This window comes from Diaphorina citri, unplaced genomic scaffold, assembly GCF_000475195.1.
Source record: "Diaphorina citri unplaced genomic scaffold, Diaci psyllid genome assembly version 1.1 scaffold571, whole genome shotgun sequence".
Taxonomy (NCBI): Eukaryota; Metazoa; Arthropoda; class Insecta; order Hemiptera; family Psyllidae; genus Diaphorina; species Diaphorina citri.
In genome coordinates this window covers 67,975-86,004 of record NW_007378005.1, presented here as the reverse complement: position 1 = coordinate 86,004, position 18,030 = coordinate 67,975, and the positions used below count along the sequence as shown (strand labels likewise).

General features: G+C 33.7%; 1 protein-coding gene across 1 annotated transcript; it reads right to left on the bottom strand.

Moving 5' to 3' along the window:
• Window positions 1-346: 346 nt before the first annotated feature.
• On the bottom strand, window positions 347-5,148 carry LOC113467861. Its single transcript, XM_026824314.1, has 3 exons — window positions 4,866-5,148; window positions 4,368-4,543; window positions 347-610 (listed from the first exon to the last, which is right to left on the bottom strand). The coding sequence occupies exons 1-3, from the start codon at window positions 4,925-4,927 to the stop codon at window positions 537-539; spliced, it is 312 nt and encodes a 103-aa protein (XP_026680115.1). The 5' UTR covers window positions 4,928-5,148; the 3' UTR covers window positions 347-536.
• Window positions 5,149-18,030: the final 12,882 nt, after the last annotated feature.

The following is an 18,030-nucleotide window of genomic DNA, read 5'->3' as shown; positions in this document are numbered from 1 at the left end:
CGGCGTTAACTAGCGGTGCTCTGTTGTGTGTATCTATGTTGTGATGACGTCACGGATGTTTTTGTGTTTAATTTATGGACGGAATTTAATAGAAAAGGAAAACGCGCCGCGCACGCCGGGGTGGGGGTAGTGATGACGTCACGGATGTTTTTGTGTTTAATTTATGGACGGAATTTAATAGAAAAGGAAAACGCGCCGCGCACGCCGGGGTGGGGGTGAAGAGAATGAGGGGAAAGAGGAGAGAAAGGAGGGGAAAAGAGCTTCCAAGTTCAAAGCTCACATAAAATACCCGCACCTCTTTGATCCTATTCGGGTGAGACTAGGGGAGATGGTATTTGAAGTGATGTGGGATTGTGGGATATGGGGTAAGCATTTTACTCACAGAACGTACATAGACATCAAATGACTAATATGGACTGTACCTAGGAACTTTATGGTAGGAAAATTGACATGGTCTACAGTTTTATTGTAGCTAATTCCTTGATTCGCTTCAGCTTTTGTCAGTTTCTTTTCCCTAGAAATTGTTCTAATATTACCTATGTACGTATCATCTTCTTTGTCAACCCATTACCATCTTCCTTTTCAAGAAAGTCTTTGAGCAAGATGGAATTTCACAGAACGTACATAGACATCAAATGACTAATATGGACTGTACCTAGGAACTTTATGGTAGGAAAATTGACATGGTCTACAGTTTTATCGTAGCTAATTCCTTGATTCGCTTCAGCTTTTGTCACTTTTCCCTAGAAATTGTTCTAATATTACCTATGTATCATTTTCTTTGTCAACCCATTACCATCTCCCTTTTCAAGAAAGTCTTTGAGTAAGATGGAATTCGTCAATATAAGAGATGAACGAACTAGATCAATAGTTGTTTACAATAATATTGATAACATTTATCAAACCACTTGTTATTAATACAAACTATAATCTCGCCGTGCCCTATTAATATTAATGAATTGCTAATGCTGTTTATAAGGTACAAATTACCACGGTACCTGTATTTCATTTCTTAAGAATTATTCTCAAGTTGTACGTACAATTCTATACGTATTTCCTATTGTTGGACAGGTATAGTAAGGAATAGATATAGTAAGGTGTAGGCAAATAAAATAGGTATAACTAGTCATACAAACATCAGGTATAGTATGCAGCTATTAAGGTAAATATATGTATAGGTACCTGTATGATACTTGGTTTTTATTTATTTATTTAAACACTTGAACGGGTATCCTTAGTTTGAAAGTAAGTGCATAATTTTATCCATAAACCATGATTTACAGAAACTAGGTACAGCAGAACTAGAGAAATAAAGAAAAGTGGATTAGAAATTTAAATACATACAGTAATTAAAAATGCAAGTTTGTATGTGGTCAGCTTAAACAGAGATTTGTCATCTCCACTAAAACCTTGGCAATAATTTTGACCCATAAGGAAAGAAGTTTGGAACATCCAGTAAAACAGTAAGTTTGGCATCTCCACAACTAAGCACTGAGAATTTTGGCACATCCACCAAAAAGTAGTTTTGGTGAATCCATTGACCATTTATACATAGATAAATGAACATTAGTTACTGTGCAGTATGCAGGTACGAGTATTTGTCCAAATAGAAATTCAGCTGTGTACATATTTCATAGTGTCTAGACCCCATATTTATACAATCTAATTTAACATTTTTCTGTGCGTTGCATGCAAATTAAATTTCCGACATATCTTGTCATCAGCGACGGATTGTCTTTTATCCGACAGGTAATTTGTATAATCTCGCCGTGCCCTATTAATATTAATGAATTGCTAATGCTGTTTATAAGGTACAAATTACCACGGTATTACGTCAACGTTTATTAAGTAACAATGATCCCATTTGACCAGGCGTGGACTTATCGAAATGCTATGAACATGGACCAAAAATTATGACGAAAACAAAACGCGTAACAAAATATTATTGTCTTTCCTCACAATACAGGGAGAAGAAAACTAAATAATGAGAAAAAGTATGTCTTTCCTCACAAAACAGTAAAAATACTAAATAGATGAGAACAAAAATACTGAAATCCCCCACAAAAACTACAAATGACTACAAAAGTGTGCTAAAATAAGAAAAAAAATCAAGTTTGCCTTTACTCTCAAGTTCTTGCTCGAGAGAATCAATATTTCCCCGTAAATCCATACAGATTTGATGGTCTAATGATCTAATATGATCTGATGGTCCGTTTCTAGTGGAAGCCATCAAACATAAGGTGTATGTTTGCTCATTGTAATTTAGCTGCTTAGCTGACACTTCATCATATCTGGCATAATTTGACGTGACATTTGTGTACTTAGGGAGATATTTTCATTAATTCTATTGACACTGGAGTAACGTTCGGTTATTTATTTTACATTAATATCAATACCTAATGATATAAATGTTATTTTTAGCGTTCGTTCGAACGGTCGATCAAAATCCCAGAAGGGCGAGAAGATTTTTTGATATCATAGTAGGCAGTCCATTTTTTGTCGGTCTAAATTTTCCAAAGGCCCTTAATTAAGCCTTTGGAAAATCTCACAAATGCAATATTAAGAGTAATAAAAACTGGTATCGATACCAAATGAACACCTGCAATAAAAATGCGTAGCACGTTGTAGATTTACCATTTGCTTTCATGTGAGTACCTATCGTTTATCTCCTGTAAAACTTACCTTAATTTGATGTTTTCTATTTATTTTACATTAATATCAATACCTAATGATATAAATGTTATTTTTAGCGTTCGTTCGAACGGTCGATCAAAATCCCAGAAGGGCAAGAAGATTTTTTGATATCATAGTATTATAGGCAGTCCATTTTTTGTCGGTCTAAATTTTCCAAAGGCCCTTAATTAGGCCTTCGGAAAATCTCACAAATGCAATATTAGGAGGTAATAAAAACTGGTATCGATACCAAATGAACGCCTGCAATAAAAATGTGTAGCACGTTGTACCAAGGAGTGTAGATTTACCATTTGCTTTCATGTGAGTATTGTTTATCTCCTGTAAAACTTACCTTAATTTGATGTTTTCACAAGGTCCCTGCAACAAAACGTGTTTTGGCACTAAAAGCTGACCATCGAAAATTTGACCCGATTACATTACTTTCCTTCCTATAGGATAAGGAAAGTAAAAATGTGTAGCACGTTGTAGATTTACCATTTGCTTTCATGTGAGTATTGTTTATCTCCTGTAAAACTTACCTTAATTTGATGTTTTTACAAGGTCCCTGCAACACCGGACGAGCTGAAAATTTCTTCTTCCGTCTTTTGCGACGTCGTTTCCAAAATTTTCTCAAAAGATTAGAAATTTCTAACGACAACTCGAACGGTTGTGCTAAATTTTTAATCAATAGTCGACCTATTATTTTACTAGTGAAATTGAAAGTAATTTCGAAAAAAGGCACTTTTACTGTTGGACATTTTGTGGGTTATGTTATTTCTACGGTATGTACAAAAACAATATGTGTTACAAAAATAATTTATGGGCTCATTAAAATAAAAATATATTTAATATTTTGTATTAATTTGTGTACGTAAAAAAGGTAGGTAAATATTATTTGTAGACAAGTAACTGTCTATATTTACAAAATTATTTATTTCTGTACAAATTATTTATTTAAAAATGAGAATAAAATTGGAATATTTGTAAGTGATATGTGGAAAATTAAACTTACAGGAAAATATTGAACGGATGATTTCCCCTACAATCTAAAAACGAATTAATGTTTCGCACTTGTAAATTTCACAGGATATAAAAAATATGACGGCCAGTTAACAGTTTTATAATTTTATGAAAATAATAAAACGCAAATTTGAAGTAGAAGAAAATGGAATGCATTAAATTTTTATGAAACTTTTCACTTTCAGTTAGGTTCTTTATTTGTTCTAGAAAATTTGAATTGGTTTTAGCAGGTTAGTCCTGATGGAATACTTCCCAGAACTTTTATATTTCATCGTTAGTTTGTTGACTGTTGACACACTGAATATAATGTCAATATAAGAGATGAACGAACTAGATCAATAGTTGTTTACAATAATATTGATAACATTTATCAAACCACTTGTTATTAATACAAACATAGGTATTTCTGTAAAATAAGAAAACATGATCATGTAGTAAATTTGCTACTTTATGGAACAAATCATCGAAGTTAAACAAGTTACCTCTTTTTTAAATGGACATACCTCGTATAGGTAAATATAAGAGATGAACGAACTAGATCAATAGTTGTTTACAATAATATTGATAACATTTATCAAACCACTTGTTATTAATACAAACATAGGTATTTCTGTAAAATAAGAAAACATGATCATGTAGTAAATTTGCTACTTTATGGAACAAATCGATGGAATTTAAAATGCAATCTTCATTACAATTCCCACGTTTCTCCAGAGATTGTTTACAATGTCCACGGCTCCCTTTCGGACTGAACAGGGCACCCTGCAGAAATACAAACGTGGGAGATGCCAGGTTTCGGCGAGGGGTAAGCGCTATCATCAGGATACTTGTTTTTCCTATGCCTTTGGATTTCATACAAACGTGGGAGATGCCAGGTTTCGGCGAGGGGTAAGCGCTATCATCAGGATACTTGTTTTTCCTATGCCTTTGGATTTCTCTATCGCTTCTAAAGTGTTGATGTTATTTATCGTTATCGCATCGTACTTTACGAGCATATTCGTCTGATTTTATTTGGTCGAATCCCATCCATTCTAACAAGTAAATCGTCTACGTGAATATACTCTTCTATGAGGGTAGTTTTGAAGGTTGGAGTACCCTTAAATCCCATTCCTAGATCATTAAATTTGGATTTCTACTCGGAATTTTTTCACACGAATGATAAATTTTTGGATTTCTCTATTGCTTCTAAAGTGTTGATGTTATTTATCGTTATCGCATCGTACTTTACGAGCATATTCGTCTGATTTTATTTGATCGAATCCCATCCATTCTAACAAGTAAATCGTCTACGTGAATATACTCTTCTATGGGGGTAGTTGTGAAGGTTGGAGTACCCTTAATCCCATTCCTAGATCATTAAATTTGGATTTCTACTTGGAATTTTTTCACACGAATGATAAATTCATGGGTAACATTGCAATTCCCTATTATCTCATTTTTATTTATTCCTTTTTGGAATTTTGGTAAATTATTTATTGAAATTTAAGGTAGACTTTATTTAAAATTATTTTATTCATACAATGAATGTGGCCCGAAAAACTATCGATAGATTTAATACTTTTATACTTGAAAAAAGTTGAGTTTTTATTCCCTAAAAATAGGTTCCATTAAAGTACAGCATACAAATTAAGTTTTCTTATAGGAGGAATTGCTTCAGAAACTTTGTTTTGCTTACATCTATCAGCTTCAATTTACGCATCCTCATTTTCTCTTTAATTTAATAGAATTTAATTTAATAGTTACACAGAATTAATTTTAATAGCATTAGTACGGAACTACAGACGTTCAATTTTCGACTGCTTGGAAAATTGGAAATGCGAGGAAATTGCCAGAAAAGTCTCCCCAAACTCGTTGAATCTTGTATTAGTATAATTGTGTTAATTTTGATAAGTGTAGAAGAGAACAATATTTCAGTCTGGTTACACAATTTTCAAAAGCGCCTTTGTCTTCCCAAGCTCTTGTAATATTTACTTGTAACTCATAGTAGGCATACAAAAAGACGGTAAGACATGTATGTATCTTGAACTAGAAAATGGTCAGTCTTAAGCACAGGGAGTAGATCTCAACAATAAAACAAGAAAATCGGACATTGATCCTGGCTTAACCAAGACTACCAACAACTGACTGAAGTACTTAAATGAGGTAAATCTTCTAGTGAAGCAGAGCAAAGCCTCCCTGCCCTAGACAAGATTGAAACCACTGAAGTTCAGTGTTATTGGATGGAAGGGCTAATTCAAAAGAAATCTGTTACTTACATAAGTATGGAAATATGAAGAAATTAAATTAATCTTCAAAAATTTCAATTCTATTAGTTAGATCCTATTTTTGTCTTTTCACTCACTACTCACGATCCGTGGTACTCTCTCCACCCCTCTACAGACAAATAAGCTCACATTGAGAGCAGGTGGGAAGGTTGTTTTTGAAGAATGAGGACCTCCCTGCCCTAGACAAGATTGAAACCACTGAAGTTCAGTGTTATTGGATGGAAGGGCTAATTCAAAAGAAATCTGTTACTTACATAACTATGGAAATATGAAGAAATCAAATTAATCTTCAACAATTTCAATTCTATTAGTTAAATCCTATTTTTGTCTTTTCACTCACTACTCACGATCCGTGGTACTCTCTCCACCCCTCTACAGAGATCATCCATCCATTCTCCATCTGCGGATCACAATTTCACATGCTGTAAAGAATCCAACCAGACTGGTATCCCTCTCCGTTGTCTCTAATCTTGGTACAATTGACAAGCGGAGGTCTTCACAACAAATTTCAACGAATCAATTCACCCTCCAACCATTCTAGAAGTCGAAGACTTACAGGGTGGCCAATCAAGTTTTGGAAATAAAGTAAATTCAATTCAATTTGAACACACCAAACGAAAAATACATTAGAGTAATCCTCCAACCATTCTAGAAGTCGAAGACTTACAGGGTGGCTAATCAAGTTTTGAAAATAGTAAATTCAATTCAATTTGAACACACCAAACCAAACAACCTCCTCGATAACTTTAGATACCATTAATCATAATTTCTGAAACAAACATCGAATACAAGTACTTAACCCGACGCAGAGCTTGATTTGAACCACTTAAATTAAGCGTAATGAAACAATAGAGATTAATTCAGAGTGTGTGGGTTTCGTGGGCTTTTCCTTAGCTATAGGTGCCTTTTTGCCAGCAGCAATTAACCACACTAATAGCGGTAATTATCACAAAATGACTTTGAAACCACTTCAGTCACCTTTAATTATCAATTTTATTTCTTGTTGTAAAAGTGGGATTTTCATTTGACTTGCAAAAGTGAGATATCAATTTGACAAGAAAATTGTTCAACTGATTTTAAATCACTGCACCACCCACAACCCGCAGTAATTTTAATTGCCTGGATCTCCTAGATGGCTCTCTGGCATTTTTCTTTAATTTCAATTGGAAGATTTATCACAATGCCTACAAGTTGCTGAATCTTGCAGTTGTAAAATTCATCTTGTAAATTGTAGTAGCAAAATGCATCTCTGAAATTGCTGTTCCAGAGCTTGATTTGAACCACTTAAATTAAGCGTAATGAAACAATAGAGATTAATTCAGAGTGTGTGGGTTTCGTGGGCTTTTCCTTAGGTATAGGTGCCTTTTTGCCAGCAGCAATTAACCACACTAATAGCGGTAATTATCACAAAATAACTTTGAAACCACTTCAGTCACCTTTAATTATCAATTTTATTTCTTGTTGTAAAAGTGGGATTTTAATTTGACTTGCAAAAGTGAGATATTAATTTGACATGAAATTTTTTCCACTGATTTTTAATCACTGCACCACCCACAACCCGCACTAATTTTAATTGCCTGGATCACCTAGATGGCTCTCTGGCATTATCATTGAAGAACTCTTCAGTCACCTTTAATTATCAATTTTATTTCTTGTTGTAAAAGTGGGATTTTAATTTGACTTGCAAAAGTGAGATATTAATTTGACAAGAAATTTTTTCCACTGATTTTTAATCACTGCACCACCCACAACCCGCAGTAATTTTAATTGCCTGGATCTCCTAGATGGCTCTCTGGCGTTATCATTGAAGAACCTAACAATGTAGGTAACTGGTTTGATATCAAATTCAAAAGAAACTAAAGATAATAAGGTGCAAAAACTAGTAACCGCTGAAAAGCTGTGTCCAAACATAGTCGACGACTTAAAGCTGTGTCCAAGCATAAATAGATCGTCGATCGATGTCGACTGAAACCGTACACTGACTAGACAACATAGATTCACCTCGTCGATCGACCCACCGACGTCCGTCGACTATGTGTGGACACATCTTAAGAAGCCGAGTCAAAAGTCACCTTGAGAAATTACCCAGGAGCGTTTCACAACCCGCTATTTTTGACGGCTCTGACAGTTTTCCTTTTTGTTTCACAGCAACGCACAACTCCATGATTAACTTATGCAGCCACACGAAATGTATATTTTTTAATTTCCTGTTGCGTTCACAAAACGAAATTAAAAAACCTACAAAATATACTCAGAGCGCTGCTGAAAGAAAGGAAACTCTCGAGCAAGCTATAAATCAATCCGCGATACATGCAGACTTGTCTTTGAAATTTGTTTTGAAAAATGTACCTACACAGAATATTATACGGAACAAGAGGCACATGGATGTTTCATATTTACATACGTTCCCCGTACACTTTTGAATATATTCATGCTCTCAAGAACTTTCAAATTAAGGAGAAGGGAAACGGTGGAGTTGTTAAGAGTTGTTGCTGGATGCGAATTTGGAAATTTCACGGACTTTAACTATGCTGTCTGAGCAGGATCTCCCAAAATTTAAACATTTTTACACTCTTCGTTTGAGGAGTTTGTAGAATATCTTTCCTCTACGTTGCATAAGTAGGTACCTACCTACAAACATCCAAAATTTAAAAACACATTTGAAGCTATTTCTGACGGCTCTGACAGTTTTCCTTTTTGTTTCACAGCAACGCACAACTCCATGATTAACTTATGCAGCCACACGAAATGTATATTTTTTAATTTCCTGTTGCGTTCACGAAACGAAATTAAAAAACCTACAAAATATACTCAGAGCGCTGCTGAAAGAAAGGAAACTCTCGAGCAAGCTATAAATCAATCCGCGATACATGCAGACTTGTCTTTGAAATTTGTTTTGAAAAATGTACACAGAATACGGAACAAGAGGCACATGGATGTTTCATATTTACATACGTTCCCCGTACACTTTTGAATATATTCATGCTCTCAAGAACTTTCAAATTAAGGAGATGGGATGATGGGAAACGGTGGTGTTGTTAAGATTTGTTGCTGGATGCGAATTTGGAAATTTCACGGACTTTAACTATGCTGTCTGAGCAGGATCTCCCAAAATTTAAACATTTTTACACTCTTCGTTTGAGTAATTTGTAGAATATCTTTCCTCTACGTTGCATAAGTAGGTACCTATACCTACAAACATCCAAAATTTAAAAACACATTTGAGAAAAAGGTAGAAAAATTGAAAACCATATTCGTGATATTCGTTTTTCCACTGTGGTTGAAATGTTTGTTCAAATGTGTTGCAGATATATTTCATCTGACGAGAAATATTGTTTGTTCCAAACATGTTATATTAATTTTTAATATTTGCTCCAAAAACTCGGTTTACCTGGCTACATCTGTTTCAACACGTAATTGCTATTGTAAATTTCGTTTTCCGTTGACGCTACTATTAATAATATTGCTTGAAAATTGAAATACACAACGAACAAATGTTTTGACTGGAACTTAGCTTCGTTACATCTGTTTCAACACGTAATTGCTATTGTAAATTTCGTTTTCCGTTGACGCTACTATTAATAATATTGCTTGAAAATTGAAATACATAACGAACAAATGTTTTGACTGGAACTTAGCTTCGCGCACTGCCGATTTAAAATTCCAGATCTTCTGATTCAAAGTAAAGTGTAGCAATGGAATGATCAGAATCTTTGTCATCCAAGATATATCATGCCGATTTAAAATTCCAGATCTTCTGATTCAAAGTAAAGTGTAGCAATGGAATGATCAGAATCTTTGTCATCCAAGATATATCATTTTTTTGAAGTTTAATTTAAATGTGTAGGAAAATATCAAGTAACACCTTCAAACATCTTTAGGAAATTCAATTTTTCGCTTCATTTAGATTTTACATCGTTTTATCTTTCTTCGTTCGTGCACTGCCGATTTAAAATTCCAGATCTTCTGATTCAAAGTAAAGTGTAGCAATGGAATGATCAGAATCTTTGTCATCCAAGATAATTATATCATTTGAAGTTCAATTTAAATGTGTAGGAAAATATCAAGTAACACCTTCAAACATCTTTATAGGAAATTCAATTTTTCGCTTCATTGAGATTTTACATCGTTTTATCTTTCTTCGCTCCTTCATTAATATTCCCACAAATTGTCCGTGTTTTACAGTTTTTCTTTCAAACCCACTTCAAGAACAATTTATTTAGCATTAAATTCATTATCATACATGAAATGGTTGATGGAAAAGAGTTTTAGGATTCTTGTTATTCAATAGACATTGTATTTTGACTACATACTTTGTTATGTAGGGAGCCATTTACGATAGCAAGTACCGATGATTTTAATTATTATCAGTAGATCCGGCTCAGTAAGTTGCTTAGGGTTCTGGTTTTCCTTTATAGTGTCATTCTGATTTTCTATGTGATATTTCCACATATTTTTCCTCGCTTCATTTAGAGTGGCAGGATTCTGAAGAATGAGCTCTTCCACCCAACCATACTCTCTTCGTCCCAACCACAAAATAATATGGTTGATGGAAAAGAGTTTTAGGATTCTTGTTATTCAATAGACATTGTATTTTGACTACATACTTTGTTATGTAGGGAGCCATTTATGATAGCAAGTCTAGTACCGATGATTTTAATTATTATCAGTAGATCCGGCTCAGTAAGTTGCTTAGGGTAGGTACCTACTTTGTTGTTGTGGTTTTCCTTTATAGTGTCATTCTGATTTTCTATGTGATGTTTCCACATATTTTTCTTCGCTTCATTTAGAGTGCTAGGATTCTCAAGAATAGGCTCGTCCACTCAATCATACTCTCTTCGTCCCAACCACAAAAAAATTCGGGTAGAATACCCAAGAATTCCCCACCAATTTCAACTACTGGGGGATCAATATCTTCTTCAAGAGCTCTCATGTTACTTTCTCACATTGGGCTCCAATTCAACATGATCCATGCCTCTCACGATCACTTCTACAAAATCTTTGGCCCCCGTCCCAAAATGAGAAATGAAGATGTCAGATTTCCATGTCGCTTCCACTCAGACACAACTTCCTCACGACACTTGAGACACACAACACTGTCGACATGTTTCCAACAGAGAGAAACCATAAGAGCATTGAATGAAACACTTCACAATATGAAAGAAACACTACAAAATACAAAAGAAATCTGGAAAAAGTTGTACATTACAATTGTACATTAATATAAATAACGCGTAACAAAAACGGGGTAAAATCTATTTTGAAGAAGAATTGGTGAACAAAATCTGCGCCCTAAAAGCTCTTGAAACAAGATTCGAAAGAAAACGTGAAATTTCGTTGTTTTGTTGAAGACAAGATGAATATTATCAAAAACTATGACATAAGTTAGTTAAAAACAATAACAATAAAGCAATTTTAACCAGTTATTATTAAAATCTGTTATAAGAACAAACAAAAAGATGTAAAAAATTGTAAGCAAGTTATCAAGAGATTCGCAAGATTCGAAAGAAAACGTGAAATTTCGTTGTTTTGTTGAAGACAAGATGAATATTATCAAAAACTATGACATAAGTTAGTTAAAAATAATAACAATAAAGCAATTTTAGCCAGTTATTATTAAAATCTGTTGTAAGAACAAACAAACAGATGTAAAAAATAGTAAGCAAGTTATCAAGAGATTCAAGGGTGGTACATGTCTTAAGATTAATGATGATGCAGATCCAAATGTAGAAATTCAAGATGGCGCCTGTTTGTTTACTTTATGATAAAGATTTGCGCATGTCACGCATGCGTTTGATTTCTAGTTTATGATATTATAAAATGATTTTGATAATATTTTAATAATATACTTAGAGTGATTTCTTGTGATTCTGATGTAAAATTTGGATGTTGTTGGATCTTTTAATGATTTCATCATGTCTTTGGTAAAATAGATCCGTTTACCAATTTGCCAAAAGCAAATGCTGTCTATGTATCAATGACCAAGGAAATTTTGTAAACCCATACACATATAATCTTATAATTTGTCAGATACTGGATAGGGTATTGTAAGTCATAAGTTTTGTCATAACTTTCATTTGTGGTGACCTTGAGTGTGTCAGAGGCTGGGTCAAGGACTCTGGATTGTAAAACAACTACTGAACTCTCAACTGCTTCTTCCATAACCGCAACTATTGAATTTACATTATCTATGGATTGTAGGTTCTATTTAGAGGAATTTCACTTTCAATGAAGGTCGCTCAATAATGAAAATAAGAAATTGGTGAAATCATTAGACCTTGCCAGATTGCATCAACACATATAGGTACCTATAAACAAGTTATTCCAAACAACAATAATAATCCTAACTGCACAATACAGGTATTAGTCTGCTTGTAAACAAAGACATTAGAAGACCCCCAAAAAAGGGAAAGTGACCGGACTAGCCTTTGACAAAGCATTTCAAAATAAAGACAAAGGCCCATTCCACCCATACAACAGATTGCATCACTTTTGTTGCATCAACATTGACACAATTTCACCAAAACAAAAATAGTGCTTTTTGTTGGAAGGTCATGGAATGACCATTTTCAAGGATAAAAGAAAAAGGTAAAAGAGTCTTTCATTGTTTTGGGGCAATGTTTTCACAAAATAGAAAGTACCTTTCACAACTATGGGAATTTGATTCAAGCGCAGTTCGTTGTGGGTTTTCAGAGAGTTCATCGACAAAGTCAAAGATTTGTTTAGATCAGTTTATTTTCATTATTACCCAAGACAGTCAATATTTGGAGAAAAGACACGCTGTTTCACTAAGAGGAAGAAGATGGAATGTCCATTCCTTGATTCCTAAAATGCCTTTGACAGGATAGCAAGGAAAGATGTCCTCACGGTGTGGTGTTATCACGGAACCATAAAATCAAGGTAAGAAACAACAATCAAATTATTAATTAACCAAAATATTATTTCAAGTGTCTTAGTTCCCAACTTTTTTTTTATAAAACTAACCAACTAGCTAACTTTTTAAAGTTCCTAACTTTTTTTTTAGATATTAAATTAATGAAACCTATTATAATGTTCTTCACAATAAAAATCACCACAAATCATAAGTTCTTCTGACTGTGAAATAGTTATTCTACTAGACTAACACAATAAACTGTTGAAAAAGTTATACAATCGAAGAAAGAAGAAGAAAAAAAATGATGTCCTCACGGTGTGGTGTTATCACGGAACCATAAAATCAAGGTAAGAAACAACAATCAAATTATTAATTAACCAAAATATTATTTAAAGTGTCTTAGTTCCCAACTTTTCTTATAAAACTAACCAACTAACTAACTTTTTTAAAAAAAGTTAGTTTTTTATATATATTAAATTAATAAAACCTATTATAATGTTTTTCACAATAAAAATCAACACAAATCACAAGTTCTTCTGACTGTGAAATAACCATTCTACTAGACTTACACAATAAACTGTTGAAAAAGTTATACACTCGAAGAAAGAAGAAGAAAAAACCAAAAATTCCATGTTTCTTTCAAATTCAAAATAAAACAAGTAAAGTCAAAATCTCAGGATTACAAAACAAAACATGGTCAGCCACATGGTCAGTACAAGAACAGAATTCTTAGTTGACACCAAAGTCCTTTCAATGCTGCAGCTCATTTGAATATTGTATCTCAAAACAACACAAACAATGGAATCCGTGATTCTCTTAAAAAAGATACAAAAAAGAACAGGGAAAACATTACTTCTGTGTTATTATTTTGTCATAAAACTAAATAACACATTCAAGTCCTTTCAATGCTGCAGCTCATTTGAATATTGTATCTCAAAACAACACAAACAATGGAATCCGTGATTCTCTTAAAAAAGATACAGAAAAGAATAGGGAAAACATTACTTCTGTGTTATTATTTTGTCATAAAACTAAATAACACATTCTATATATTCTATGGCTCGGTAGGTATATAGGATCTATTAGTTCTATTACAAGCTTCTATTATGTTAGCTAGAAGTTTGTTATGATGGGTACTTTACTTGATTCACATATTGATCGTCTTCTTTTTCAAAGTAGGCACCAATGTGTATGTTTTTTACAAAGTTCTATCGGCTAGTAGGTAGCTATTGGTTCTTATGACAGTAAGAAGCCAAGTAAAAATATAAAGCACCTATACTTACATACTATATTAAATACCATTTTCCTAATACTTTGCCTAACCTAGGTACGTGTCCCAGCATGTCAAACTGATATCTTCATACTTATGCTAAACTTATACCCGATTTTACCTCTCTTAACCTTGGAATACGAACGCAGACGAGGAAAATCGGCACTACCATTTAATTTAAAATTCTGTGTTCACTGATAATTATCAAATATATTCCGATATAATCGATATTTTATCGATTAATAATCTGATAAGTATCTAGCCAATGTTCGCCCAGAGCAATGAGCAAATTGCTTAAGAACAAGTTTTATAGATTCTAGGTTATCGTGGGGAAGTTGACGTCAGTTGCTGCGGATAGTCACTCATGAGAATCGAATTACCTGCTATTATTAAAATCAGATTTTTTTTTTCAATTAAATAATTTAAAAAATAAGGAAAAAAAAATAAATTGGTACTGACTGTTGACTGAAGTAAGTACCTGGACAAATAGCTAGATTAGTTGGCATCTATTGAAAATTAATGTTGGGAGATTAGGAACACTGGTAGTTATAATTTGTGAAAAGATAGTTATTTCAGGTTGCAAGTAGACACATAAGACACATTATCGGCAGTTAAAACCTCTGTACACATTTACACAAGGACACAAGCAAACTAATACTCGTACTCTAAATACAGGGTTAATCAACCCTAAACAAATTTCGATTGAAATCAAGCTCTACAATGTCAATAAAGCTATCAGTAAAATCTACCTTGATTTTTACATGCTCTTATTGAACTTGAGAATCCTGTGAGATCTCTCTTGGTTTGTTCGTTAGTTCATTTGTCTGTTATTTTGTGTGTTTTTTTTCATTGATATACGAACTACTCATTAAATGGTATGTTGATATCAAGGGATTGGGTACCTATGTATACATAATTAGAGTTTCAAATTTGACTTCTTGATGAAATCAAGAACAGAAGATTCATCAATGGTTAAACAAGATTAGAGGTCATTGGGGGATCTAACATTTAGGTACTTCTTACAGTCTTTGAGTATGAATTTGTCTGTTATTTTGTTTGTTTGTTTCATTGATATACGAACTACTCATTAAATGGTATGTTGATATCAAGGGTAATCAAGAACAGAAGATTCATCAATGGTTGAACAAGAATAGAGGTCATTGGGGGATCTAACATTTAGGTACTTCTTACAGTCTTTGAGTATGTATTTGTCTGTTATTTTGTTTGTTTCATTGATATACGAACTACCTACTCATTAAATGGTATGTTGATATCAAGGGTGAAAATATCTAAAAACGGTACAGGTACTCCCTCTAAAAATCTGACATCCAACCTTCATAAAAGTTGCCTACGTGTAATTTAAAAATTTCAATTTATTGATTCCAAGCTTCGAGGACTGGGTCAGTTTCTGGTTCTGATAATCTGGTAGATATTGCGGAACCGAATAGTCATGCGTAGACTTACCGGTTCACCTTTCTTGATTTCTGGTTTCGATGGGCATACCAATAACTTCAGATCGTACTATGATCGTTTTGTAAATGAAATACCTCGCGATCAGTGATTAACTTCGCAGGCTTACTAGTCCTAGCTTTAAGCGATATTGAAATCGAATTAGAACTTGGAGCTTATAATATTAAGGCTGATGTGGATCAATGTGTATTACACAGCCTTACAATATACAAATTATATTTTGTCTAACGTGGAGGTCCCGGGTTTAATTCCCTGCCTATGATCGTTTTGTAAATGAAATACCTCGCGATCAGTGATTAACTTCGCAGGCTTACTAGTCCTAGCTTTAAGCGATATTGAAATCGTATTAGAACTTGGAGCTTATAATATTAAGGCTGATGTGGATCAATGTGTATTACACAGCCTTACAATATACAAATTACGTTTTGTCTAACGTGGAGGTCCCGGGTTTAATTCCCTGCAGAAATTAGCAAAAAACAGAAACAATTACATGTTTTTTTGATCTCAATAAAATCGCACTTATTTCAGCCTAAAATAATAATTGTGGATTATGAGGAAAGACTAGTCTAAAAATACCAGCAGAATGGTATCTAGGATTCTAGAGTATTCAACTGAAAACACACGTACGGATTTAAACGGTACATGGGTATTTTGAAAATCAAAACCAACAGTCCATCACTAATTCTTTCAAACGTACAATCACACATACTAATTCATACCAAACACAGAACAAAAGTAGATTATATAAATTAAAATATTAATCTTTTTACAGCCCGCTAAAACTAATTGTAACATGAAATGAAAAGCACTTACCGCAGATTACAAGAATTACTAATTTTACAAATCCTCTTGATTTTTAAAATCAGAAAACGAAGTTGTTTTCAAACTCATTTTCCAGGCCGCTGATTTTCTTGAAGACTTTCAAGACAGCTTCAACCAAAATAACCTGAACGCACTCACCTGAAACCAAAGAAACAAATCCGGAGTGGTTAATTAATTGTAATTCATTAAAATAAACAACAATTACATCAGTAATATTAATTACTAGAGTCTAATAACATAATATGACTGGGTTAATTACGGATAATTTATGTGTTTTTTCGTTTGATTTATGTACAACGGTGAGGTGGCTATCCTCTTCGGTTGGAGATGGTGAAGTTTTGTCTCTGCGGATCTGGAAAAATTGAGTTCAAAATTTCGAGTCAATCTCATTTTCTCCGAAGCTACACTAATATTTGTTGAATTTGTATGATTTTTGTAATTCCAGTGGTTGTTTGCCTCGTCTTCACTGCAAATTTGGAAGACTTCATCCGAATCAATGGACTTATTTTAGAAAAATTTCAAAATTGTTGATTGATAGGGGAAACTATAGCAATGCAGATAGCAGATCCTATCGTCTCGAAAATGAAGAGAGAAGGCGGACAGAATAGCAAAAAGCCGTTCCGAAAACGAAGCTGATTTGTTTAGGATCAAGTACTATGTTCGCCAGGCCCGGAATTGAACCCGCGACCTAGCGAATATAAAGCAAGCGTGCAACCCCCCCCATTCAATTAGCCTGGCCGAAGAGTTTTACATATTAAACCAACCCATTTTTGAGGAAGACATAACAGATTTAATTTAGCAGTCATTTTTCGGGCACAGGGCACAGAAGAGGTCGTGTGTTTAGACAAAAATGAGATGTGTTATTTATTTATAAATTTACATTTCGGGGTGATATACTCAAAAAACATGTCAGAGTCATAGCTGCTATCTTCTATCTCTTGGACGACTTTGGTCTAAAAATATGATTGGTACAGTTTCTCAAATTAGAGTAAATGTTGTAGAGATATGAGAACTCCATGGGTTTATACATTTGTAGCAGGGTTCAAAGGTGTTTCATTTGCATCCACTTGAAGAAAAGTTATCTGAAAGTCTGAACGATTTACTCATACAACCCATTTGGTGTAAAAATAAATGATATAATAGTGTGTACCATGAAATATTATTCACGTAACAACTCAAATTTGGAGTGTTTGCACTTTTGAATTTCATAGTAAGGATGATGAAATGGAAGACCCTCTCTATTTGTAAAAGTTTTTCCGTTGAGTCATAGAAAAGAATTAGATGGGCGTTGGTTGCTTCTCCCTTGCAATTCCTCAGTGATTGTTCAGATTTTTTTTCTCTTTTTGACTTGAGATTTTCAGAGAAAAAGAGCTTTTCTTTGCACAAAGACGACCTTCATCGATCAACTGCGTCTGCAGTGTAGTCTACTGAGGAGGTTTTAGCTCAAAGAAAGAGTAAAGGCTCCGCCATCTAACAATTCATTCACAGATTTCTTCAATAAATTAATTGCATGCAGAAAAAAAGGAGAAAAAAAAACACAACATAAATTGAAAAATCAAATGCAATACATTAAAATAAATGGAGATTAAATTTGTTGCCGCAATCAATTTCATTGGTGGCGGTCGTTCGCAATAGGG

Coding starts and splice junctions, on each gene's coding strand:
- LOC113467861 (XM_026824314.1), bottom strand. CDS start 4,927: ATGCTCGTAAAGTACGATGCGATAACGATAAATAACATCAACACTTTA. Junction 4,544..4,865: donor ACTTTAGAAGCAATAGAGAA/ATCCAAAAATTT, acceptor CGTTTGTATGAA/ATCCAAAGGCATAGGAAAAA. Junction 611..4,367: donor TAATGAAGATTGCATTTTAA/ATTCCATCGATT, acceptor ACGTTCTGTGAA/ATTCCATCTTGCTCAAAGAC.